The sequence below is a fragment of the Lissotriton helveticus genome, chromosome 12 (assembly GCF_964261635.1).
Source record: "Lissotriton helveticus chromosome 12, aLisHel1.1, whole genome shotgun sequence".
Classification (NCBI taxonomy): domain Eukaryota; kingdom Metazoa; phylum Chordata; class Amphibia; order Caudata; family Salamandridae; genus Lissotriton; species Lissotriton helveticus.
In genome coordinates this window covers 608,729,707-608,756,159 of record NC_136073.1, presented here as the reverse complement: position 1 = coordinate 608,756,159, position 26,453 = coordinate 608,729,707, and the positions used below count along the sequence as shown (strand labels likewise).

Here is a 26,453-nt window from a genome sequence, read left to right as displayed (position 1 = left end):
TTTTCAAATAATGGGACAGTGATCAGGAATCTACTATGAAAATAGCCCTGGAAGGTGCAACACCCACCAAAAAACACTCCAGGAGCAAGTTCCTCCTTTCCAGGTAACTACATTGATGTGCACCAGTGGAGCACTGGATAATTTGCATTTGGATTTTTTAAATTTTTTATTTAAAAGAGTTTTATATAGCGCTAGCTAGACCCGAAGGTATCAGAGCGCTTTACATGAGAATCAACAATGTAACAGAACAAGCTCAACAAATTACACAATACATCAAAAAATAAGCAATACAATTAGGAGGGGAGAGAAAGGAGAGAGAGAAGTAGTGGAGGGGGCAGGGAAGGTGAGAAAGGGAGGATGGAAGTGGAACAATGTGGTTCAACAATATAACAGAAAAAGATCAACAATTACACATCACATAAAACAATCAGCAATACATTGGGAGAGGAGAGAAAGGAGAGAGAAAAGTTGTGGGGGGGGTAGGGGAGGTGAGAAAGTGATAAGGGAAGAGACAATAAGGAGAGACGAAAAGAAGTCTGTCTAAAGACCGACTGGGTAGGTGACGACCAAGAAGGGAATCCACGGCCCATCTCCCCTATAGCTAAACCAGATAGCTCCATCGGGCATCAGACAAAATAGTTCAGTCTCAATACATTGAGAGAGGAGAGAAGGAGAGACATAAAATATAGGGAGGATGCGGGAGGAGAGGACAGGAGAGACTAAATTAAGTGGAACAATGTGGTTCAACAATATAACAGAAAAAGGTCAACAATTACACATTACATCAAACAATCAGCAATACATTGGGAGAGGAGAGAAAAAGGAGAGAGAAAAGTAGTGGGGGGTAGGGGAGGTGAGAAAGTGAGGATAAGGGAAGAGACAATAAGGAGAGACGAACAGAAGTCTGTCTAAAGACCGACTGGGTAGGTGACGACCAAGGAGTGAATCCACGGCCCACGGGGAGAGGGTTGGGGGAAGAGAGAGGGGGAAGATAAGGTCAGGAGAGACGCTGGAGCGTTTGCCCGAAGTCCGGCTAGGTAGGTGATAGTCAAAGGAGGGAGTCCAAAGTTAATCTCCCCTATGGTTCGCGAGATAGCTCCACCGGGCATCATACAAAGGTAGCTTTAGAGTTGAGGCCACAGAGTTGAGACAACAGAGTGTAGTGACGCAGGCTCCCGTCACTGCCCACTGGAGTGGACACTGTTGTTATGCCGTCTTCTTTACTTCACTGTGGCACCCCTTAGGCTGTCCAGTGTCTAAGGCGGTTTCAATTTCACTTTTCCTCCCAGCTGCCTGTGAGGGTGTTCTTTTCTATTGCTGCCTCCGTCACCACTCCTTCAAGTCCCCATATGTTGGACCCTAAGTCTGTGTGGTTTAGTGTTTTGAGTGAGACTGGCGTCACTTTGTTCGGCCGGGTGTCAGCTCCACGGGTCAGCTCCACGGGGCGCAGAGGCGAAAGCTCCGCGCCAACGCGTCTGCAGGTAGACTCCCCAGGGGGTCGCGTGTGCCGAAGGGTATGGAAGAGGAGGACTCCCCATCCCAGAGTCAACCGTTATTCTGGCAGCAGCGTTATGGCTAACAGAGCGGCCAAATCGCCATATCTCCCCTCAGACATGCTCTCCCTGGGGGCTCAGACATTTACTTGCAGGGAAGGAAGATGCTTAGGGCGCCGCGCCGCCATGAAGAGGCCTCGTGGCCGCCATGTCAGATTGAGTGGTCAGACCAGCTAGCCCGTTCCAATATGGCCGCCTATTTGCTTACTATGGAAATCTTACTATGGTAGTCCTATTTTTGTTTCTATGCACCGATGTCGGAGGTCTTCTTTCCTTTTCTATGTATTATCTGCCATTTTGGACGAAATGTAGCTCTATCGACTAGCCAGTTTTCATGAGGCCAAGGATCGTCCACTTTCTCTTTCTTTTAATCTTTTAGACCTTAGTTTCCGGTTGTTTAGAAATTCAGTTCTTTAAAATGTCATTATTCTTTTTCTGTATAATTCGTTCTTAACCTCATAAGCCTTTATTCCTCGGTGACCCGGGAGTGTAGGGGTGGGTGAGAGGCATGATCTCTTATTCTAGCGCTCACTTCCTGCCTCGGACATGCTCCCCTGCTCCATGTATGGCCACCTGATAAACTTCTTCCATCCATGGCTCGCTCAGCTTTCACTCCTCCACCGCTTCTTACCACTTGTGTGGAGAGGAGCCCTGAACTTCACCACAGCTGCGGAAGTCCGGCGAGCTACTCGGAGCCTCCCTCTCTGCTCCAGCCGTGCCGCTCAGCTTTCTCTGACTCCGTATCTCACTTTGACATATAGAGTGATGTACGGTAGCTGCTGGGAGCTTCAGGGACTGGTCGCAGAACCGGAGCCACTCTCTGCCCTCCTCGAGTCCGATGAATAATCTCCTTCCCACCGTCGTGTGTTAGTCAGCTACCATTCGCCCCCTATGTTCGCCGTGATCTCCAACTGCTCAAGCCGGTAAGCATTTCTCGTCCGATTTGTTTCCCTCCAATTCACTCAGCCTGGACACTAGTGGTGGGTTAGTTTTCAGGAGGCATCTCTAAGATACCCTCTGTGTGCATTTTTCATTAAACCCCACACTGGCATCAGTGTGGATTGAATGTGCTGAGACGTTTGATTCCAAACTTCTCAGTTTTCAGTGTAGCCATTATGGGCTGTGGAGTTCGTAATTACAAACTCCCAGCACCATATACTCTTAATGGCAGCACAGCACTTACAATGTCTAAGAATGGACTTGGACACTGTAGGGGTACAGGGCGCATGCACCTGTACCCTCATCACTGGTATAGTGCACCCATCTAGAGGTATAACTGATCTAAGCCAGGGCAGAGGTGTGTGCCATATCTACTCTTCACTTTGTTCTGCACCAAAACGCACAGCCTGCAAAGGCAGTGTATGTGTGTAGAGGTGCAGGGCCTCTAAGGGTGGCACAATAAGTGCTGCAAGCCTTAGAGGTCTTCCCTGGCCACAGTGCTCTGTGTACCTGTGGTACCATTTACCAGAGATGCCAATTGGGTTCATTTTGGGGAACTAACACAGGCCCTGGGAACCTGATTGACAGGGACCCAGGGAACATCAAGTGAAAGTTCATCAGTAGTCTGGCAAAAAAAGTGGGGGTTACTGCAACAGAAACCCACTTTCCTACAAACGTGAACTGGAATAAATGAGTATCGACCAGTTAACGGCTTGACCCATCATTATAAATGAATACAGATATATGTAACACTTAAGAAATAATCAGGGCAGAAGTCCTGAAAAAAGAAGTGGGAGGGCTAACTAAGGTAGGCAGTATGCAAGTGACAATATGGCGCATGACATCACTGTACATGACACCATGGCACGTGACATCACATGTGACATCACAAGAAGTGAAATCAGATATTAAGACCTCATACATATGGTTAGCATATCTCTCATGAGTACATTTAAGCTCATTACGAGATCTACCAAATTCTATTTTGCATCTGGTTGTGCCAAAAAAGTGGCGTAACCCCGGACACAAAATCTGTACCTCAACTAATACATTTTTTTTTACTCTACCACAAAGTAGTTAGCAACAAGGAAAAACATGGCAGTAGATCTTTTCTGTTTAATTGGTTACAAAGTCTACATTTTAAAATATCTTATGGGTTAAGGTACTTGCTGCAGAGATCTTTGTGCACCCAGTAAATCTCAGGGAAGAATGATAATGGTAAGATAACTCTGGAGGTTAACACTTTTGCTGGGAAGACCTGTGTTTTGTCTATGCCAATAAGTGAGTTACTGCTTTTAACACAGATTCTTTCACTGCTTGCAGTTCATAAATTGTAATCCTTTTAATATAGCACAGTGATCTATGAAGGACATGTGACTTCTACACCTTGTAACCATTCTTGTGCATTAATTCACACCCTTACATGATTTATTGTCAATGTATGATGTGTATGTTATGTAAAGTGCTCTGACACCCTGCATAGGGATGAGTAGCGCTATGAAAGAAATAAAATAGTGATATTTAAATTATTAGTGTAAGTACTGGGACAGACCAATAAGTCTGACATTCCTACAATGCAGGCATATTTCTTATATACATGGACTGAACAAAGTCGAAACTATGCTGCTCTTAACTACCTGTAAAGTGATAACAAGCTGTGTGCCTTTGTTTCTCCTCAATTACATTTGCATCCAAGTGTGAGGCTCCAGACTGCGCCCAGTCAGGATCATATTGGAAAAATACTCCCCCGCACATTATTTTCTTAGGATAAGGTCGCTCCGATAGGTTGTTTGATAGAATCTGGGATTGTTTCTCAAACTCGACATTATTCTAAGAAAATAATACGGCAGGCACAGAAACGGGCTCGGAACAACCATAGGGAAGCCCTCCTCGAGGTGAAGGACAAACCAGAGACCGAGGCAATCACGTGTGGCCACGTTCACGCCCAGTTCCAGTAAGATCCAGAAAGTGATTAGGAAACACTGGGGCATACTCTTTTTGCATTTAAACGCACCCAAAATCTAAAGGACCTTTTGGTTCACACGCGTCCCAAAAGCAACCCACCCCACACACAATCCACCCTATGGGCTCTACCGCCAGTGGAGGGCCATTAACTCTGTGGGTCCTGTTCTGTGTGTCCCCTCACATCGGCTTCTAAACATATTGACCTTGGTCTGGCCAGACCTTGGCATCAGAGGAGGCTCACCAACTGCAATACAAAAAACTGTATATACGTTATCACTTGCCAGTGTGAAAAGAGGTATGTGGGGATGACTACGAGACTAGTCAAAATTCGAATAGGGGAGCATAAAAGTACCATATGCTGTAGAAAAACTAATACCAAACTACTGAGTCATTTCTCTGAAAAGAATCGCAACCCAGACAGTCTCAGATGGACAATTATTGAATCTAATCCTAATTGGACAAACAGCACACTATTTAGGCAGGAACAACGCCGGGTCCACAGATTGAAGTGCAACCACTTTTTTTTTTCAAAATCTGGTTTATATTTTTTGAATCAGGAGTAGAACATAGGTACAGGCGTACATAGCGTTAAGCCCACAACCCATTTAGAGCCGCCCGCGTTGCTTTCAAGTGTTTCCCAGCATAGAAAAAGGCATTAATAATCTAATTGGAACACAGCATGTTGCCTACAACCCTTGTTGGGCCCACCGCGTGGTCTAGGACATATAACAGTATTATCGTGGTGCGGGAAGTCTCAGGACCTGTAAAAAACCAATAACATTAGGAACACGGGCTAGAGGCCCATATAAAGTGGATAGCGGTAGATGGACAGTAAATGAAGAGATGGTAGAAAGGAGAGGTATACAGCAACGTAGGTGGTTGGGTGGACGAACGGGAAGTAGTGTGTGTGACGGTGTCAGGTGGGGAGAATGTAGGCCTTAATGCTTGTTGAAAGGGTTGGCATGCACGACTGTTCTACTTATGTGAGAAGCCTGTTGGGATCTGACTCAAAGCGTCGCAGTGCTCTAAGCTTGGAGGGTAAATAGCGCGCATGTTCTATTTTACAGAGATATTTAACTAAGGGTCGCCAAACAGCGGTGAAGCAGGTGTCTCGTGATTGCAGCTGCGCTGTGAAAAGTTCCATAGTTATTACATACCACAAGCACACAAACCAAGCGGCAATTGGGGAGTCTCCGCTTTTTTTCCAATATAGTGCTATAAGTTGTTTAGCCGCCCTAAGCATGTGAAGTGCTATAGTCCAATCTCTGTGAGTGAGCGCTTTTAGGTTATCAGGTTTAAGGCCCAAAAGGATTGTGACTGCAGATTCAGGCAGGGGGAAGCCCAGTACCTCCTTAATATGACTAAGGACTTCCTTCCAGAGTAGGGTCAGGAGCGGACAATCCCACCAAATGTGAATGAAGTCTCCAGATGCATTCAAACACTTCCAGCACAAGGGGGACGTGGCAGGGAACATTTTGTGCAGACGAGCGGGCGTGTAATACCATTGTGTCATAATTTTGTACGCATTTTCCCTCTGTGAGATGCTAAGATAAACCCTAGGAATGTCTTGCCATAGGCGATTCCACTGTGTAGGTGTGATTTACGTGGTTGACGTCAGCTGCCATTGGCGTTGATATGGGTGTGTAGTTAGCAACGGAGGGTGTTGTAGGATCTGGTATGTCCGAGATATAAGGCCTTTAGAGTCATCAAAGGAACGGACCAGCCGCTCAAAGGGGGTAAATCGCCGGTCAGCAGCTTGTTGCATCTCTGGTGAATAAACAAATATATCCTGAGCTAAACAACAGTGTATCAAAATAGATGAGTAAATTCCAAAAGATGAGTAATCTTCTAATCTTCTGTTTATTAATTCCGTCTTTCTTCTTAAACCACACTAGCCGCCAACACGTGTTTCGTCTTGGTTTAATCAATCTTGGACTTCTTCAGGGCTAGAATATTATAATACATATAATCAAGATTTACACGAGACATGTAATACAATTCATAAGTTCACTAACAACAACGAATACATATCTCTATTATATGTTTCTCAGTCAAACATTAGTGGCTGAATATGCATGCAAACAGCTCCACTTAAGAGATGTTATGTTTTTACTAAACAAGTGATGTTATACACCATAAGTCTAAGGGAGCGTGAGTAGCTTCTCCCCTCCGATATAAACAGAGAGAAACGACAATATATAAGATTCAGGATACCAAAAATCCAGACTTCACATTGTCATTTCAAAGCCATGTTCATCTCAACAGAGCTAAATGTTAATGTTACAATTGTTACTTGCAAGAAAAGGAGAAGCACATCTGAACTATGCATAGTTCATATTCGTCAATATTCATGCAGAAGAGAGCATGAGTAATTGAGATATACGGAAATATTAAGATACACACCACATAGACACCAAACGTGCAAAGCCATATAAATATAAAAAGTGACGCGATAGAAATCGCTACAGATCATAGATCCAGAGAGAAAGAGAAAGAGAGCGGTAAAAGACTAAGTGATCCAAAAGGTTCCTTTCTCTTATTTCCCAATGTTATTTTCCATAAATATTAGCCTAAAACTCACCTATGGTTCGAATAAAGCAGAACTCTCCCTCGTTCATGAAAACATACAAGAGTAAACTCTAAATAAAACCAACAGAAGAGGGATAAAACATGAAGAACCGTGGCCACTCCCTATATCTGATTTGAAAAATATCTAATAGTCATTTCAGAATCACTCAGTGTGAGTGATTCTGAAATGACTATTAGCTCTCTTCTGCATGAATATTGACGAATATGAACTATGCATAGTTCAGACTTTTATGTCAACAATGGGCAGCAGCAGCAGTAGGAGCTCACGATTTCTCTTTGTTCTTAATGCATCCGCAGAGACTCACCTGGATATCCCCAGTGGGCGTCGGTGAGGCCAACCATTTTGAATTAAGGGGTATGCGGTCAAGCTTGTTCACTAGTGTTGTATGTGTGGGGCACCACGTCCTTTAATACTGTCGCCACGACCGTCTTATTTTCGAGACACCCATGAGTCACATTATGCATTTTTCAAGGCTGTTGGACTGCCAGAGCACAAAGGCAGTGATGCATTGCTTTTACTGAGTCAACTGTGCCATCAGTCTGTTTTTCGTTTGGTTCACAAACGAGGTACTTGCATGCAGTATGCCCACCGCATCTGACTAATAAGGCTCACAAACTGCCACGAGCAGCATGACAGTGAAGCCTGTATTCTAATGATTTTAATGATTCAGCCAAATCACCACCCTGTAAACTATTAGCTTTACGAACAAGATATGAGCATGCTATACACCCACTGCCTCTGGCTATGTGCAGCCAGTCGAAGGCGATACCAGACCTGTGTGTGCATCACTACACGGGTCTCAGCCGTGTTGCACTTATGACTATCTGGCAGTATGTCGACAAGAGCATGCCCACGAGTATGTCTGAGGATTTGAATGCCTGTCTGTGAGGACCTTCGAGTCCTAGTGATTGCCACCGTTAACATGTGATTCACATGTTGTTCTGTATGTTTGTCTCTCTTTTGTATCCCTTTTCATATCACCAGGTTGGTAATGAAACTCGAACCATACGTTCCTACTAGCACTTAGATGCATCAACACCTGATTATAGGTACAGTAGGAATACAGGGTGTCTTTTCCCTGATTCCTAATCTCTTTCTTTTATTTTCACCTCATGGTCCTGATTAAGCGCTCCTAGATCCATTAGGGACCACCTTTAAGCGCGAAAGATGTTGACTTAATCTCACTTTTCACACATTCACCTGGATTTTGAGAGCAGCAGGAAGACATTCATTCCTCCTCTACATTTGCTTCAAGGAGGTGCTACTCATCCTATGTTTTTTACCCTTACCTTCCGGACCCCCGAATAAAACTAGGTTCTGGGTACCGCAAAGGTTATTTTAACGCACTCACTCACTCACTGTCCTAGGCCCACACACCCACATGCACAACTGCGGCGTCTCCTTAAAAGATCTCCGATAAAGAGCCCTATTGCGGGACCCGTGGAGGACAGCAGCGCCACCCCCACGAGGAGCAACGCCCGATGATGAAGCATGACACATGCAAGGGTGTCTGAGGGCACTATATTCAAAAGGAGCAATTCCTTCACCATCATAAAAACTCAAACATATTGAGAGAGACTACGTCAGGCTTTGGGAGCAATGGTACTGGACCTGTATGTTTCCTAATAGCTCCCCGTCCCCCCTCTTTACATTGTGTTGTGTTTGCTAAACCTGTCCCAGTGTCTGAAAATTACACCAGGACAAGTTCAGCATATTTCAGTAGGGCCCTTCTTCTTGGTAGGGTGGACGGTGACTACCCTGTGAAAATACTGGGCTGACGCCGTCTACCCGCGTGCCCTGGAAATACTTCTGAATATATTCTTTCTGTAAGTGTAGTCATTCTGTCTGTTCATTAGCTTTCTCAGGGTTGTTTTAATTGCTTGGACATTTAACTGCTGCTTGTACGCACACTCATCTATGGTACTGGGGATTGATTTCCGTTTGAACTTTACTGGGATTAGCAGTCAGATATTTGTGGGGCCGACTGCCAAGCTCCAGGCTACACACCTGGTTCCGTCGCCATCTTGGCCCCCGGCAAATAAAACTTTGATTGAATCCTTGTCCTTATTATAGGGAAAAATGGGCTTCACGAAAGTTCAATTGTATTATCGTGGTTATCTCACTTTGCATCTCAGTTAAGTTTTCTGTGGAGTACCTGGGATTTCTGCTTGTGCTCATACTGCACTGAAGGGCTTTGATATTGCTGGCTGCTCTGCAGGTGCAGGAGATCACAAGAAGAATGGCATATCACCTTGCTCTGGCATAGCCCGAGGTGCTCTCTTGAATGCTAATTATGAACAGGGGTTCCAGTGTACCCCACATTTGACGCCTGTGCCCATTACTTGTATATATTCGAAGTGTGTTGTGTACCTCCCTACTGTGAAGACCTGACATTCTCATCTATCGTCCTTTTCCCCATGACATTGATGCTTGAGTCCACACATCTACTCAGGGGGTCCTCTACTGTTTAAGAAATTAAAAAAATTCAACATTAGCAGATTAATAGATTGCTTATACATCAACAGGCAGGATTGAAAAACTGGACCTTTTAAAACCTATGTAAAGGTGAAGAAATTTGAAACTTGAAGCTAAAAATTAAGTTGGTATTCTTATCTTGGTTTGGGGGTGCAGTGCAAATGCAGCAAAGTGAATTAGTTAGGACAATTAGTTGGCTCAATTCAAGAAGCACTGGTATGCACTGACAAAAAGAATGCATGCACAGGGAACAAAAAATACAAAGTGATAGGCTAGAGTCAAGGTTATCGCTTCGACTGTTAAAAGTAAAACTACAAAAACTAAAAGTTCTGCATTCCATTACTTTTAAATTCAAATAACATTTAGATTTTTCACTTTTCTTTAGTTGTGAATAAAATACAATACTTAAAACGTCGAAATTGTTTTGATAGCCCTCGGCTTTAGTGATTCCATTGGGGTCAGCGGAAGTCAAAAGGTTAAGAACCGCTGCTCCAAAGGTACACGGTCCTGTGGAGTACATAGGTAGGCAACCTATTGTTTCGGTTCTCTGGGGTACTCTGCATTTGTTATCTATTCTGCACAATTGTAGTAAACTGGCATTTGTGGTGTGTAACCTCTTTTCCATGTTTCCCATTTGATTTATTTTTTTCTGGGCTAACAAGCTACTTTTTCTTACTGCTTAGGCACGGTTGGAGTGGCTGCCGTGACCGCTGGCCCTGGGTTAACCAACACAGTGACAGCTATTAAGAATGCACAGATGGCCGAGTCACCACTTCTTCTGATTGGAGGCGCAGCTGCCACCCTTCTACAGGTGAGCCAGACGCAGATATTTAAGAAAAAGTAATCAGTGACCACTCCTCTACAAGTAAACCAAACTCAGGCACTCTATGGCAGGGGAGTGTTGTCTGACATCTTGCTAACAATGAGTAAGTCTCAAATGATGCACAGCAATTGAAGGATATTACTGAAGGCGCGCTGGTCCCAGACGTTGAGGGGCGCTGGTCCCAAACGTTGAGGGGCGCTGGTCCCAGACGTTGAGGGGCGCTGGTCCCAGACGTTGAGGGGCGCTGGTCCCAGACGTTGAGGGGCGCTGGTCCCAGACGTTGAGGGGCGCTGGTCCCAGACGTTGAGGGGCGCTGGTCCCAGACGTTGAGGGGCGCTGGTCCCAGACGTTGAGGGTCGCTGGTCCCAGACGTTGAGGGTCGCTGGTCCCAGACGTTGAGGGTCGCTGGTCCCAGACGTTGAGGGGCGCTGGTCCCAGACGTTGAGGGGCGCTGGTCCCAGACGTTGAGGAGCGCTGGTCCCAGACGTTGAGGGGCGCTGGTCCCAGACGTTGAGGGGCGGTGGTCCCAGACGTTGAGGGGCGCTGGTCCCAGACGTTGAGGAGCGCTGGTCCCAGACGTTGAGGGGCGCTGGTCCCAGACGTTGAGGGAAGAAATAGTTGCTGATTGCCTCACTTTGCTGCAAGTTAGATGAGCCTTGCTGAAGTCAAGAAAGATTGGTAGCTATTATTGAGGCACACGGGCCATCACAGTTCAAGTGATTGGTGGCACCCTGCCGTAAAGGGCATGGAATTAGTCAACGCCTGTGAAAGCTTTAATGCCACCTGACCGGCACTTCTGTAATCCGCTCCACATACATGAAACCAGGGAGGAACCATTGACGCATTCCCCGAGTAGCCTCGAACATGGCGAACCTTCTGGCAAAAAAAGCATTGCTCTCAATGCCATTGTACACAACCTGCCTTTATTTTCTCAGTGCTTAATTTGGACGGCTTATCTTGGATTTGAGCGCTGCATATTACAGAATTACTGCTGGAATTATAATCTACAGATTTAGTCAGATTATTCAAAATAGAAAAGTATGCAAAATTTACAGCTCTAATGTCGTCAGCACACATGAGTAAAGAGTTTTTCCCGTTGCCGTGTTGTGGACGTGGTGCTTCTCTGTGCCAACATGGGGATAAGGCGACTTCACCCACTCAGTGTGTTTGGAGTTGATGGTAATCTGACAATACTCGTTAGGTGCATACCTTAAACAGTGAAGACACGGTAAAGTCCACTGAAACTCAGTCTGTAGATTTGAGGAGCGTCTGAATTTTCAGTGATGCTTGCATTTTAATTGCATTATATGGCTTTGTGCATGTGCTCCACAATTAAGATCATTTGTACCCCCTCCCTCCAGTGACTTTTCGTTTACCTAGAACAGCTTCTGTAACAGCCTCATTCAAACCCTGACGTGTTAAAATGAAGCTAAATTAATCCGTGAGAGGTGAAAAGCAGAACTCTGACTAATAGAAAAAAAAGATAAAGGCCCGCCTGATGGAAGCATTTGTGGAGGACAAGGGAACGATCCGCCCAGTATCCAGGAAGACCTTGCTGCCTAGTTTTCCAGAACTGTCCCTATTAATAACTGCAGGATCGGAGGTGAAAGTTCTGCAGCAAAACATCTATTTGCGAATCTGCCCTGTTCCTGATCTGTCCGGTACCGTAAGGAAGCCCATATCTGCCCAAATCTTAAGTTATACCCAGGCACTTTAATTCCTCAGCTCCAGTTTTGAGATAGTGTTCAGTAGTCCTCAGCTGGTGGTCCTGATACCAAAACTGTTGCAGTGGTGTTCTTACCCATAACTATAAAACGTTCACTATGGCCTGGGACCCTAGAAATGTGAGGTTTATTGGTTGATGAGTTTATGGTGCTCATATAGGTAGAGTTGATACTTTTTCGTATTTGGGACTGCAGTTTAGTTTGATTCGGTGTGTAAATGGGTTCATCTACACAATATTAGGAAGCAACATTTTGATAAGGCGTTTGAAGCTGTTTTTAGATTTGTGTCCAAGTTGGGAATGAAACCCCTCAGGGCGATGAGTTTGGTATGTAGGAGTAAGTGTGTCTCTGTGGCTACCTACGGAGCTGGTTCCCGGATTATAATAATGTACAGTATTTACAACGGACTGAAAATGCTTTTCTTAGAAGGTTGTTGGTTGTCCCTCATAGTTATTCGACTCACGTTTGCCACATGGATCTGGGCATGCTTTACCTTGAGAATATATTCAGACACCAACCTCTCCTATTGTGGCACTCGATTTGGTAGGTCCGAGACGCAGCTTTCAATATGGTGGTTATACCTCTGTTTATGTCTTGATTATGCTTGTTCTATTTCTTTCTTAGGTTCGTTAAGAACAAGCATTTGCAATGCAATAGGTCTCGCATTTACACGAGTTTAAGCTATTGGCATTGTAAATGACAATGCCTTTTAGTTATGTTTAAAAACGAAAACAAAATTAAAAGGCATTGTCATTAGCAATTTCAATAGCTCAAATTCGCGTAAATGTGAGACCTATTGCATTGCAAATGCTTTTTTTTAAATGTGTTTACTTCCATATAGGCAGCGCAGGTATTGCAAGCAATTTAACACTCCCTTCTGTCTTGTTTTTCTAACTCAGTGCGAGCCCGCTTTATGGGGGTCGCTTTATAAGTTTTAAATATGCTCCGAGTTATTTCCCCCTCCCCCCGTGCAGACGCTTCTTCTATGCGCCATTGTTCCCCCTCTCTCTACCATCCATTACCTTGCTGTGGTTTTTTTTCTTTTCCCAACGCGGTTTCTGCTTTGTTTCTTGCAAAGGAGAGGTTACATTTCAATAAATACCGCCTGTCCCCAGCCCTGCCGTTAGCTGCTCGACAGAAAGGTTTATACGTGCCCTTATAAACCAGGGCTGCTTGTTTGTCTAAGCACTGTAGCGTGCCTTCTCTGTGCGCTGGGGGATAAATGGGCAGAGGATATGGCACACTGATTAGTGATGGGGACTGGGACACAAAAATACAAAACATCCTCAAAGTCTGCAGCAACGCTTACTCGGCTGGAGTTTCTGTTCGGATTGCTCGGTTAAAATGCTGCTCCTCCGCCATTCATAAGGTCGTTTCCAGCTACAGGTGCCCTGGTCACTTTGTAACATTTACTTTTTAAATTGCTGATGCCTCACCCCTTCCTAAACGTACGCCTCTCATTCAAAGTAGTAATGTGTCATAGGAGTCTGAAATTAGGTGTACAAGCTACTGATCTCCCATCCATGTTCAAAACATGTATTTTCTTAATGTTTTGAGTTTGTACATTTATGCAAGATACAAATCTTTCAAGTACACCTCCGCAAGTATAATGTAATGGAGAACGAATGTAATGCCAAGGTCCACTGTGGTTGCCACTGAAAACGGAAACACTAATGTGGGGACAACATAACATTATGATACTCAACGTTATTCAAAATATGCCATTCAAAACTTCTGACTCAAAAAACTATTCAAACCCCTGCTCAACACATGCAGCATACCTCTTCGTTCGTGTGGTGGCGTCTACCAAACAAATTACCAACGTCTTGCTACCAATGTATGCTGCAACAAGACATACAAAACACTCGGTCAGCCACCGACTCCATCACCAGTACTGTACTACGATTGAAGCGCCTGTTTAAACGCTTACCGCTATCCAAAGAAGTGAGACCTGCTTCAATCCACTCTGCTTGTAATCACCAAGCCGTTTCCTCGAGCCCGTCAATTTAATGATGGCGTGTGACGTCAGCTTATGCGCGCAACGTTCACCTCAGGACAATTAACATAGAACAAGTGAACAAATTACAAAAGCTAATGTTACATTACATGAGGCAAAAGTGATCATCGTGAGACAACAAAATACAAGAGGAGCGAACGGTGCATTACAGGAGGAGACGAGAGAACAATCACCGCCGCAGCCCAGAGGAAAACACCGGAAGCAGATGTCCGGCCCGCCGCCTGGTTGTGGGCGGGGCCGGAAAGAGGTGTGTCGACTCCCAGTGCCTCGCGGAAGCTTTGCCTCAGCCTGTTGTGACCGGAGATGCCGTGCCAGCCATGGCGGGGGGGCCCGTGCGGAAGATGGAGCCCCCACTGGAGAAGGAGAGACCGGCCCGCCGCCGAGCGCCAGCCGACCCGGTGAGTCCCGATGTATGCGGCGGCCGGGGCCCTTCTATGTATGCGGCGGGGGGGTGTCTCTGTATGTGTGTGCGTGCGTGTGTGGGTGCGGGGGGGGGGGGGGCGCGCGCGCGCGTGTCTGTGTGTGTGTGTGTGGGCCTTTCTGCCTGCGTGTGCATGTGTGTGACTGTGGCAGGGGACGTGCACGGCGCCGGGCTGGGCGTGCGCGCTCACGAGGTCGAATCTCGGCCTGCAAATGCGCGTGCCAGTTTGCTGTCCTCATTCCCCGAAAAGTAACAACATAAGTTGTCTCGCTAGACGCAAAAGCTTCGCTTTTGCTTACGTCTAGCGAGACCTAAAAACAGTGTGAGAGCCCTGGGAAATTTGAGTTTTTGAGGACCCCGATTTTATTAAGACCCATTCTAAAGGTGATATAAAGCTTTATTTGCGAAGTAATCTGACGTATTAGAACAAAGATGTCTATGGTTATTTCACAGTCCTTTTTTGTTAGTTAAGGATTGAATGCCACTCTATCTCGAGATGATGAGGAGTATTCAGTACAGGCTTGTGTTAACACAATTTTGTTTAAACACCATACATTTCTTTGCCTCTTTTCTTAAGCCTGATGACTAGTCCAGGGATCTATAGGTAGGTTGTTGGCGCACTACTGTTTCTATTGAGGTTGTTTAAACGTTGTGCCGTGCTCCGGGGTATCACTCTCCGATGTGAGTGTAATGATATGAATCAAAATGGAAGCATCCCCAAAACCATTGGGGAATGTCCCATGGGCACTGGATCTGAAGTCCTTATGAAAAGGTTTCAATTTTTAAGCACGATGATATTGAAGAAATATGTAGAGTCTATTTATTAGTCTCAATTTTCACTTTTATTTGTAGAATCAAACGAGTTATCTTTTACTCGGTTTTCTGAATTTTTGACTTCATGACATTCATAATAATCCTTATGATTTAAACCATATTTTAGAAATCCCAATGCATTTCAGTGAGTAGCCTTCATCTGGGGACATTCTGTGAACAAAAATACGGTGTGAGCTCAGAGGTCACATGATATTACTGACAAAAACTAACAGCAATTAAACGGTAAATATAAATCAAAGATAAACATAATAATATCCCATTAATGGAACGTACTGCGATGTCTACAAAAATTGAATGCGTCTATGAAATGAAACATATGAAAGCTACTCAGCCGAAATGCATTGTGAAAATTGAGACTAATAAATAGACTCTACATATTTCTTCAATATCATTGTGCTTAAAAATTGAAACCTTTTCATAAGGATCCAGTGCCCATGGGACATTCCCCAATGGTTTTGGGGATGCTTCCATTTTGATTTTTAGTCCAGGGATCTACCTTGATGCCTTTATGATGAATGTTCTACTCCATGCACCGTACATATCTGATAGACTTCTAGCCGTAGATTCCTTATGTTAGAATCATCCCCAAGACATTTTTTGTGAGCAGCAATCCTGTGCACCAGTAGGTAGCATCGTTCTGCTCCGTGTGACATCTTACATGCCTGAAGTGATGTGCGCGGTCCTAAATAGGCTTCACCCCAGCGTGCGGATGGCAGTTCTTTTCTTTGCGCACCAGTAAGAGCAAATCCGAGGAAGAGGTACTCTTAGTCTTGACTTACATTTTTTAAAACTTTTAGTCAAACATTTGTCTCCGGGTGCGTCGAGGATGTCCGCTAGGAAAGCTGGCAGATGCCAGTGATGGACCCACGTTTGGTGTGTCTCTGGTGTTGGGAGCGAGATCACAACATCAAGACCTTCCTCGACTGTCACAACATGCACCCCAAGGCCTTGAGGGAGCAGTCCCTCAAGTTCCTCGTCACACTCACAATTTCAGTCGAGAGGAAGGTCCCAGGATTGATCGCTGAGCCACTCCAAGCGCTCGTCGTCAGGGTCATCAGAGAAGTCCGGTAAGTCCCACAGGCACAAGAAGAGCAATAAGTTGAAGAGATCTTCAACTTTGCCACATCTGTCGAAGTTATCTGAAGAGATGAGGGAGCATTGGCACTGATGGCCTAGCTTTGTGATAGACACTCTAAGAATACTCCCTCGTGACCTATATAAAAAAAAACAAGGCGATGGATGGGACACTTTAATTAATCGAAGCCACTGGCAGTGTCACATATGCCCCTGGAAACAAGTTATACCTTGGTCATGCCTCCTAATAAGGGTGAAACCGGTCCTGGGTTGCTTGTGTTCTGGTTCAGGGAGGACCTGGCCTAGCAGTTCGGGCTGGGACTGTTCCCATTGGGTTCAGGTCAAGACTGATTTTTACATAGCTGGGTCTAAACCGAGATAGCATAGTGTGCAAAATAATGATGGACTGGGATGCGACGCTGACTGGGATGCGCCGCGGAGTAGTAACCAGTGGCTATGATTAATTCAAGTCTTCCATCCATCACTTTTTTGTATGCTTCAGTGTAACTTTCTAAAAATGACATTTTCACAAAACTAATTTAAAATCCAACTTTACCATAAAGAGTATATAACTCACAATTCAGATGAGTGCAAGAAGCATTTCTATATCTGTTCCCACACTCGCGTTATCACTTAATATGTGTAATTAAGGTAACCCAGTGCTAGTCTATGGGAGAGATAGTCTTGCTACACTGATAGCAACTTTAGGAGTTTTTCACTGTCAGGACATGTAAAACGTAAGCATCCTGCCCTATGAGCTTTTGAGCTTGCCATAGGGGTCACTTATAAGTATTAAAAAGGAAGGTTTAGGCATGACAAAAGGCTTATTTTGCCAGGGCGAAAATGCAGTTTAAAACACGCACTACAGGCTGCAGTGGCACGCCTGAGACGTTTTAAGGTGCTATTTTAGTGGGAGGCTCAATGACTGCAGCAGCCCTGGGTACATCTAGTGCCAATTAATTTACAGGCCCTGGATACATTTAGTACCATTTTCTAGGGACTTAGAAGTAAAATAAATGTGAGCATTAGTTGTTGACCAATTTTACCTTGCTTAAGAGACAGAGCACAATCAATTTACCACTGGTTAGCAGGAGTCCTAAAAGCAAAGAAAAAGTGGTTGACCAAAAGAAGGCAAAAATATGAGGAGGCCCAGCAGAGGGGGCTCAGTCCGAAAGTCTGGCTTTAATGTTCCGCACTTACAAATGCACACCACTCACCCTACACACTATTATCGTACATTTGGGCACTATGCTTACCCTGTCCTCAGATGCACTTACAGTACACTATGAATCCCTGCACCAAGGGACATTACTCACATTTCTCTCACGCAGACTTAAGACTTACCCTATATTCGCACAAATGCAGTACATACCTTACACAACACCACCCTGCATGCAGGCAAGTTGTTCAATCTGCAGTCTCAAAGGTGCATTCACACCCTCCAATTAAACAGGCACAATGTTTATCAACTGGGTATGCTGCTTTTAGACACACAAAAGGCGTTTGAAAGGGTGGATCGGACGTTTTTATGGGTAGTACTGGAGAAGGTGGGTATAGGGGAAAGATTTAAACAGTGGATTCAGGCTTTATATTGTAACCCTTGAGCTAAACTAATGTATCTAGGAGCACAATCGGAAATTTTTTCAATATTCCGGGGCACTCGACAAGGATGCCCACTCTGTCCCCTTTTATTTGCCCTTTATATTGAACCATTTATTTTTTCATTACAATCTAATCCTCAAATCATCCCATTAAGGCAAGGCATAAACACATTAAAGGTAACAGCCTATGCAGATGATTTAGCTATATTCTCACCCGAACCAGTTAGCGCAATGGTAGGAATAGAAAGAGAAGCAGATAGATTTGGAGGCGTAGCCGGCTATAAGCTCAACACACATAAAACGCAGGTGTTGGTAAACTTCAATACCGGGGATTGTCTTAGAGGGGTATGTACTGTGGCTGTTTATCTGGGGGTCAGAATAACATCACAGATCAGTCAAATAATTTCATTAAACTATGAACTATTGATTAAAGAAACAGCTATCCAGTTAATAAAATGGCACAAACTCCCGATTGGTATCATTGGCTGCGCTAATATAATTAAAATGAAAATACTCCCAAAATGTTTGTATCTCTTTAGATCCATTCCTCTACGGGTCCCAATAGCTTTTTAAAAAGATGATATGGTCTTTTCAGTAGCTTCCTATGGGGCTATGGGATGGCACGTAGAGCAATGGATCTACTAAAGTGTCTTTTTGAAGAGGGGGGTATAGACTTCCCAGACTTTAAAATGTACTTTTGGTCTGCCTTTACTGCTCGTTTTCAAAGCTTATTAAATCCTTCCTGTACCACCTTTTTTCATCAACTACTATTGCCAGAAAATAGTAGGATGTATATTTACAAAACCACTGATCCTAATTACTTAAAACGAGTAAAACTCAAGACCTTACGGGATACTATTTTCATATGAAAAGCTATTCTCAACAGTCTCGACCAATCTTACTATCACGCCAAACTCCAGCTGTGGGGGAATCCAATGTTCCCGGAGATTTTTTATGATGCTGCACTACGACAATGGGGGGATTTTGGGATTTTTCACTCGGGGATCTATTTGATCATGGCGGGTTTGTCTCATTTGAGAAACTGCTAATTTTGTTTTACCTACCAGGTCATATGTTTTTTAAATATTTAGAGCTTTTTGGTGACGCATCAACAACTGACCAATGTAGCTGAATCAGATATATGGGACCTATTATTTCAAGATAGCGCCAAATTCAAGATTAGTCGTATGTACAAGATTCTTGCCAGCACTAGAAAGGGGGATGCCAATAAATTAGCTCATAAATGGAGCACGATACTTGGGGAGGAGGTCTCGGAAAACGATAGAGAGCAAAGTTTACATGTAGTAAAGAAATCTGTACATGCCACTAATCTACAAATGCAACATCTTCGTACTATATGTACCCTGTATTATACACCAGAGAGAATAGCTAAATGGGTCAATACTGGGACAGTTAGCACACCCACGAAATGTCTCAAATGCGATCTTTATGCTGCAAATTTGATACATATGTTTGTGGAGTGTCCTAAACTGAAAGACTTTTGGCAACAGATAGGTCAAATTTGCTCTCAGAAATTAGGGATTGACTTCTCCCCAACAGCGAGAGATATTATGCTGGGACCTGGTATGTTTAGTCATCAACAAAATCAACTATTATTGATCCTGCAAGTAGTAGCAAGAGTGGTCATCGCCAGAGTTTGGATCAGCTTATACCCTCCTAGTATCAGCGACTGGTGAATGCTACTGAAGGAGATATACTCAATGGAACACACGTTGGCGAATGCTAGGGGCTTACAAGCCCAGAATAAACTCGAATTTATATGGGGACTCATATCGGTATGTTTTTGATCAGTAATTTAGGATAATTACTTACGTATCTATTGTCTCTTGTTTTGCCTTATTCCTGCTTTATATAATTTCCGTGTTCCCTTTTTTTCTTTTTTCTCATATTATTTTTATAAGATATATGTAATCCTACCTATTATTGAAAAAATGTTTATGATGCTTGCTGACTTGTTGAATAATAAAGATATTTAAAAACAAAACAAAAAAACAAGCATCACTATGATGAATGAAAATACAGACATAATTAATTTCATGAATAAAAATCCTCACGGTTTTACCACCCACTACTTGCACTATCCAAGGTTATATGTCTAGCAAAAAACATTAACGTTCAAAAAGCAGCACTATTATTTTGTTTTTGAAGCAGAACGCAAAATGCAGCCTAGTTTTTCATGCATTAGTTCCTACATTAGTGCACACACGCGCAAATCATTTTCCCGTGTTATTTGTGCGCATTAATCTCGCAGCACACTGTTAGTAATTGTTACTGGGGAGTTAATCTGAGCAGGTTTTATTTTCTCAAAACCCTGCTCCATCATTGGAGCCTTCACCACCTATCAGTAAATGTCCAATTGGTCGTATTTAAAACCTCTAGCCGTTTTGGAAGAGGGAAGATAGACTACAGATGTCTTTGACGCCAAAGGCTCCCTAGTGTCTATTGTTGTCCGTTATCTGATTAGCAGCATTAACAAGCAGGCCTATCAGCCAGCTCAACACACTGGGGATCGGTCCTCTGTGGTTAGGCCCGCACAGAGGAGGAAATCTATTTGGGTGTTTAAAGAGTTTGTAACAGCCAGTGGCTCCAGTCTTGTCTCTTGCATGCCTTCTGATCTATTGCAATGTTCTGAATATTCTAAAAGAGTAACGCATAAAGGTTTGCACATTGAGACAGAGGAAAAATCTAAATTCCATACTTTTCACCAACTAGACTGCTAGCAGAAAGAGGTTGCTGATGTCCACAAAAAAAGACAGGGATTTGCTGGCTGACACCCGGTGAGTCCGACCAAAGCACTGCAGAGGACAGGATGGAGTAGCTGAAATACAGCTGCACATCCACTAACTTAGTAGCTGAAGCTATTTTTGGTGCCTGTAAATGCATAGAAATAGAGGGCCTGCCACCCTTTTTTTGGATGATGTGCCTCGAACACTGAAGAAATGGGACATCTCTGTGTCACTCCTTTATATGTGAGCTAGGCCAAATTATAAGCAAATTAAGTGCAAGTGAAGTGTGAAAGATGACTCAAAGTCTGACATTGGCAAGCAGTCACAAGAAAGTGTACGTACTGCAAGGAATCTGAGTTCTTGTTTAATGCAAGGAAACACAGCGGTACATGCAAGCCGAGAAGTGTGCCTGACACACATATGTACGTTCTAAACGATGTTTCTCCACTTTTTGTTACCCCACAAGGGGTTCTTCTTACAGTCTATTGAAAAAGACCCTACAAAATAATGCACTGCATAATACAGATTCCATCTGTCAATCTTTCTTTTTGCCTTTTCTTTGCAGGGGCGTGGTGCACTCCAAGACATTGACCAGCTCTCCCTCTTTAAGCCTTTATGTAAGTTCAATGCCTCTGTCAGGACCGTGCGAGATATCGCCCCTGTGTTGCGCAGAGCCCTGGCTGCCGCTCAGTCTGGTACCCCAGGTAATTATCTGCCCAGTATAATAAAGAAATGCAAATATTGTTTATGTATTTTATTCATAAAGTAATATGTTGGTGGTAATTTTCTTTGCTTTATTCTTTTTTTCGTATTTTTTTTTATTTTATTAAACAGAACAAATAGGGCGATGGTACATACAATCAAAATAATATGCATTGTGTGGATCATGAGAGCAAAGCAACCCTTTTCATAAATTAATTTACATATAAGGACTATACGCAGTGACAAAACAGTATTATCAATCTTTACATGTCCAATCTGTGTCATTCTGAGGCACTTTCGTCGTCTACAAGGTTCGGAGGCTCACAAATATTACCACAAAACTTATTCCAAGCCCCCCAAATTTTCTCCCACTTCTTGGGGCACCCCCGATGTATAAACACCGACTTTTCTGCCACCATCTTTTCATCCATATCCTTGCACCACTTACGGAGGGTAGGTAGCGTTTCTGAGCCCCACAATAAGGCAATGTTAGTTTTGCCACCATCATGCCTAACATTACCCAATCCTGTTGGCGGTGATTTAAGTTGTTTGGCTCCCATACGTTCAACAAACAACAACTGGGTTCTGGCACCAGATGCTTTATTCTTTTTAACCCGTAAGTTTGATATCAGGAGAAGTGTGCGCCAGGGGTGTATCCTAGCACCCTTCCCTTTTAACCTATATATTAATTCCCTGGAGAGGGTCCTTTCGGATGCAAAAGCTGATTGCTCACAGGTGGGGAAGCGCAACCTGCCTGTCCTCCTATATGCAGATGCTGATGTGCTTATGGTGAGGACAGCTAGGTGGTTAAAACTCCCATAGAACTCCTTTGTTCATTTCATGGAGGACCTGGGCCTGCTGGTCAATCAGAGTAAATTGTTTGTGATGAAGGTGGGAACTCGTACAGGCAAACAATTTATCTTTAAAATGGGAACCTCGGTTATCCCCAAGATCAATGTTTTTTCTTACCTCTGTGTATTGTTTGATGAGGTATTGAGTTGGGGCCCTCTGATTGCTCGCAAGAAAGGGGACTTGGTCGGTGCGACCGCAGCTGTTTTTAACTTTGCTTCCAAAGTGGGAGAAAACTGATAGGGGCCCTTTTGAAAATCTACAGGGCAATATGTATTGCAAAGGCCACTTGTGGGAGCGAGATCTGGTGTCAGGTTGGGTTGGAGGCTATGTAATTTGTAGAAAACACCTTCCTGAGACAGGTTCCTTCATTACCACAAAGTATCCCGTCTTCTGTTGTGGACAAAGAGCTGTGGATGGCCTTTCTCTCAGACATGGTGGCTTTCCGCCCTTTAGCATTATGGTTAAAGATCTGGCCTAAGAAAGACCATGCCCTCAGCAAAGACATTCTAAAGGACTGTCTTTTCCTTGACTACGCTAATCGTATCCAATGGCTACAGTATGTAAGATTTGGCATCTGTAGTCTGGGAAGGGCAGATCTATTTGATTACCCAGAAGGCACATAAAGGAGGGATCATACCCGGGCTAAAGAGTGTTTTTTCAGGCTGGGCTGTGGTGATAGAGGAGAAACAGAGCTAGGCAAGCCCAGTGTGTGTAGGTACATTGCATTCAAAACAGTACCAACTACTGAACCATACATCCTAGGGATCAAAAGCATTCATGATCGCTTCTTATTGACCAGATTTCGGCTCGATCTTTTTCATTATCTCATAGCCCACCCATGTGGTGTTCATCGAGGGCAGTGTCTCATGCCCTGTGGCTGCGACGGCCAGTCTCCTCTGCACTTTTCAATGTTTTGTAGCTTTTATGAGGTTCCCCAAAATCATTTTATTATCCTGATTCTTAAAAAGTCTTGTTTTAGGAGGGTGAGACCCGCTTTTATCTTTTTACAACTTCTCTCTAATGACACTGTATTGTACACGCTTGGGCCCACATGCATCATTGAGAATTGCATTCGCAAACGGTGCGAATCGCAATTTTCGGCCGTTTGCGAATGCAATTTTCAAATTTCGGATGCATCATGCTTTTCGCAATTTTAGGAATCGCAACCATGTTGCGATTTCTAAAATTGCGTTTGCATTTAAGAAATCGCAATTTGAGATTTCTTAAATGCAATGCATGATAATTTTTAAATTGCGAATTTGCAAATTGGAAGGGGTAAATTAGCATGAAGTTGAACTTCATGCTAATTTACCGAAAACTTTCAAACATGCACAAGTTACATATTTGAAAGTTTTAATTTACACACACACATGTCCTTGGGGCATGTGTGTGTGTAAATTGCATTTAAAGTTAAATTTTAGGGGTGCAGGGAGGGGTTCTTTGGACCCCCCCTGCACCCTTGAAATTGCATTCACATTTTGCGAATTCCCAAATTGAAAATCGCAAAATGTGAATGCCTTCCCATTTATTCCTATGGGCCTTTTGGCCCATAGGAATCAATGGGAAGCTTTTCCTTCATTGTGATTCGCAAATTGTGAATCGCAATTAAGGAAAAATAAGGAATCGCAAAAAAAGTTAAGATTTTTTCATGCATTGCCGTTTGCGATTTCTAAATTGCGATTCCTTAATTTTTGCAATTTAGGAATCGCAAACGGAAACGTTGATGCATGTACCCATTGGTTTTTAAGAGCCACTATTAGGCTTAGATCAAGTTGTGATTAATTTTGATAGTGAGATTTGCACTGTTTTAGCCTGTAAATAAGTCATATTGGCTGTCTTATTGTCGTTATTTTGTACTTGTGTGCTGTTTTGTTTATATGCAATGTTTTATTAATGTTTGCACGACTTTGATAGTTTATTGCAAAAAAAACTAAAAGTTGATTAATTGAAATATAAATTATTTGGAAATGCTTTGGATGGTCATGTCTAGTCTGTTTGAGCATGCACTGGTAATTAGTATTTGTTCTCTGACCATCACCTTCTCAAGCAACAGCCTTCTGGCATTAATTGGTGAATAAAATGTATGGGTTCCATTCAGAAACTGCCTTTAGAAGTATATTTAGCAGTGCTACAGTAGAATAGCTAAAGTACTACAAAATACTATTCACAAACGGACAAGTGTAAATCTCCACCTCACCTAGCTTTTCTACGAGGAGAGGCTCTGACCTGCAAGCCTACTATTAAGTAGTAAATGAGGGAAGGACCACAGAGTGGCTTAGAAAAGGGCCATACTTACTGGCAGCGGTTTAGTGATTAGTAAGGAAGGGGGTTAAGGAGAGTTGAGGGCAGTTAAAGAGGGACATGCACCCACCCACAAAAGAGTAAACCATTGCTGTTCACAGACTGCACTTCCAAAGATACTACAGCCATAAAGGGACCCAAAACAGTAGCAAATTACTCAAGCTCAATGCTAGAGTCCGTCAATCACCACACATTGCCAACCACTAGTACTGCAGCACCCTCCCATAGAAAATAATAGAGGTAGACATTTAAAATAAACCCTGTAGGAAATTATAATGAATTAAATTGTTTAAAATAGTTATAAATATATATATAGTTTAATGTTTAAACAATCTAAAAATAAAACGGACCCAGGATGGCTACCTGCTTCAAGAGATTGACCGGATAAGCGCAGCTAGACACTGTATGTCATGTCATGTCATGTCATGTCAAAGGTTCTTATATAGCGCCTTATCACCGCAAGGTCTCAAGGCGCTTGCTTTGTGAACCCGTCCTGGCTTTTTCCTGTGAAATAACCCGTACTGGGCATCCCCAAGGTGAAAGCCAGGCATCCCGCCGCGGGGGGCCGTGGTGGAGATTAAGCAAGCTATTGCCCAGAGTAGTATCAACCAGAATAAAATACACTGTTGGCCCTGACCACAATATATATGTACTTGAAGTGGATCTATACTGGGGAAAGAGAAAGGCTCTTGGAGACTGGGAGTTATAGATCACAGGTAGATGGAGGGGGCTGATAGAGTTGGAGTAGTGTTAACTGACGTGGACCTCTGTGACACTGCTCCTATATGTTAATGTGTGTGTTAATGTATTACTTCGTTCTTCAACACTGTAATAGGGCATTAAATGCTTTGTACTTTCAAACCTACCAAATATACACCTCAACTTATTAGATCAGACTGTTGACTCTCTCCTGTTATATTGAAAAACGATAACAAAAGATAAAAAAAATATATACTATTTATTTATAAATTATTGTAATAACCTTTTGAAATCTAAAATGAATGTAAACTTAATTTATATTCATATATAATCAAATTACTTTTAATTCTACGCATCACTTTTAATAATTCATGCATAATTAAATGTTTTTACGAATTTAAACTTCAATTTCTTTACAATATCTAACAATTTTATTTAGAATTAAAATTGAGTCAATAGTGCTGCAACATTTTTAATATTTTGTTTAGTACTTAAATATATAAAGTTAACTTACTTTAATATACAACATAAAATATTTTGACTATTTATTTAGTTTTAGTTGATTAAACTGTTTTGCTTTTCCCTGTATTTTACCGTAGTGGGACTTCACAGTCGAGGTGATATGCCTATGGTAAATTACAGAAAAAATGTAAAAAGTTTATTCCGCTTTATAATTAATTAGTAAAAAATATTTTTATGTTAAACATTAATATAAATTGTATGTTTATTTTAAATGTGGAACAAAAGAAGAAAATACTACAACACTATTAATTTGATTGTGCATAAAATAATTCATAATCTAAATACATTAAGTTTAAATTATTTTTCAGAAATTTAATCAGTTAAGACTAAAACAAAGAAAATACATGTTGAGGCAAATGTGGCTTCAGATACATGTCTCAAATCTAATGAGACTCCTTTGCTAATGCTTTCGTTGCCACGGATTCATGCCATGAGTGAATGACCATAAACAGGAGAGAGACGCGGCTTACTAAAAGATGCACAGGACAGAGTAAAATGATCTTGAAATGCTCAGGGGCTGCTCATGTCCAGTGCATAAAATCTTCTTTGAGTGCGCTGGTGATTAGTGTTTTACTTCTGAGCATGTAATAAAAGTTTCTTCTGCTGAATGTGCT

At 42.9% G+C, this 26,453-nt stretch overlaps 1 protein-coding gene across 5 annotated transcripts in view; it reads left to right on the top strand.

The window, feature by feature from the left end:
- The window catches only part of HACL2 (2-hydroxyacyl-CoA lyase 2), a 526,035-nt gene that overhangs the window by 171,876 nt on the left and 327,706 nt on the right, over positions 1–26,453 (top strand). For all 5 annotated transcript variants that reach the window (XM_078671142.1, XM_078671139.1, XM_078671138.1 and 2 more), the window contains 2 exons: positions 10,206–10,333; positions 21,329–21,467. In XM_078671142.1, coding sequence (XP_078527268.1) covers positions 10,206–10,333; positions 21,329–21,467 — 267 coding nt within the window. The remainder of the gene's footprint in view (positions 1–10,205; positions 10,334–21,328; positions 21,468–26,453) is intronic.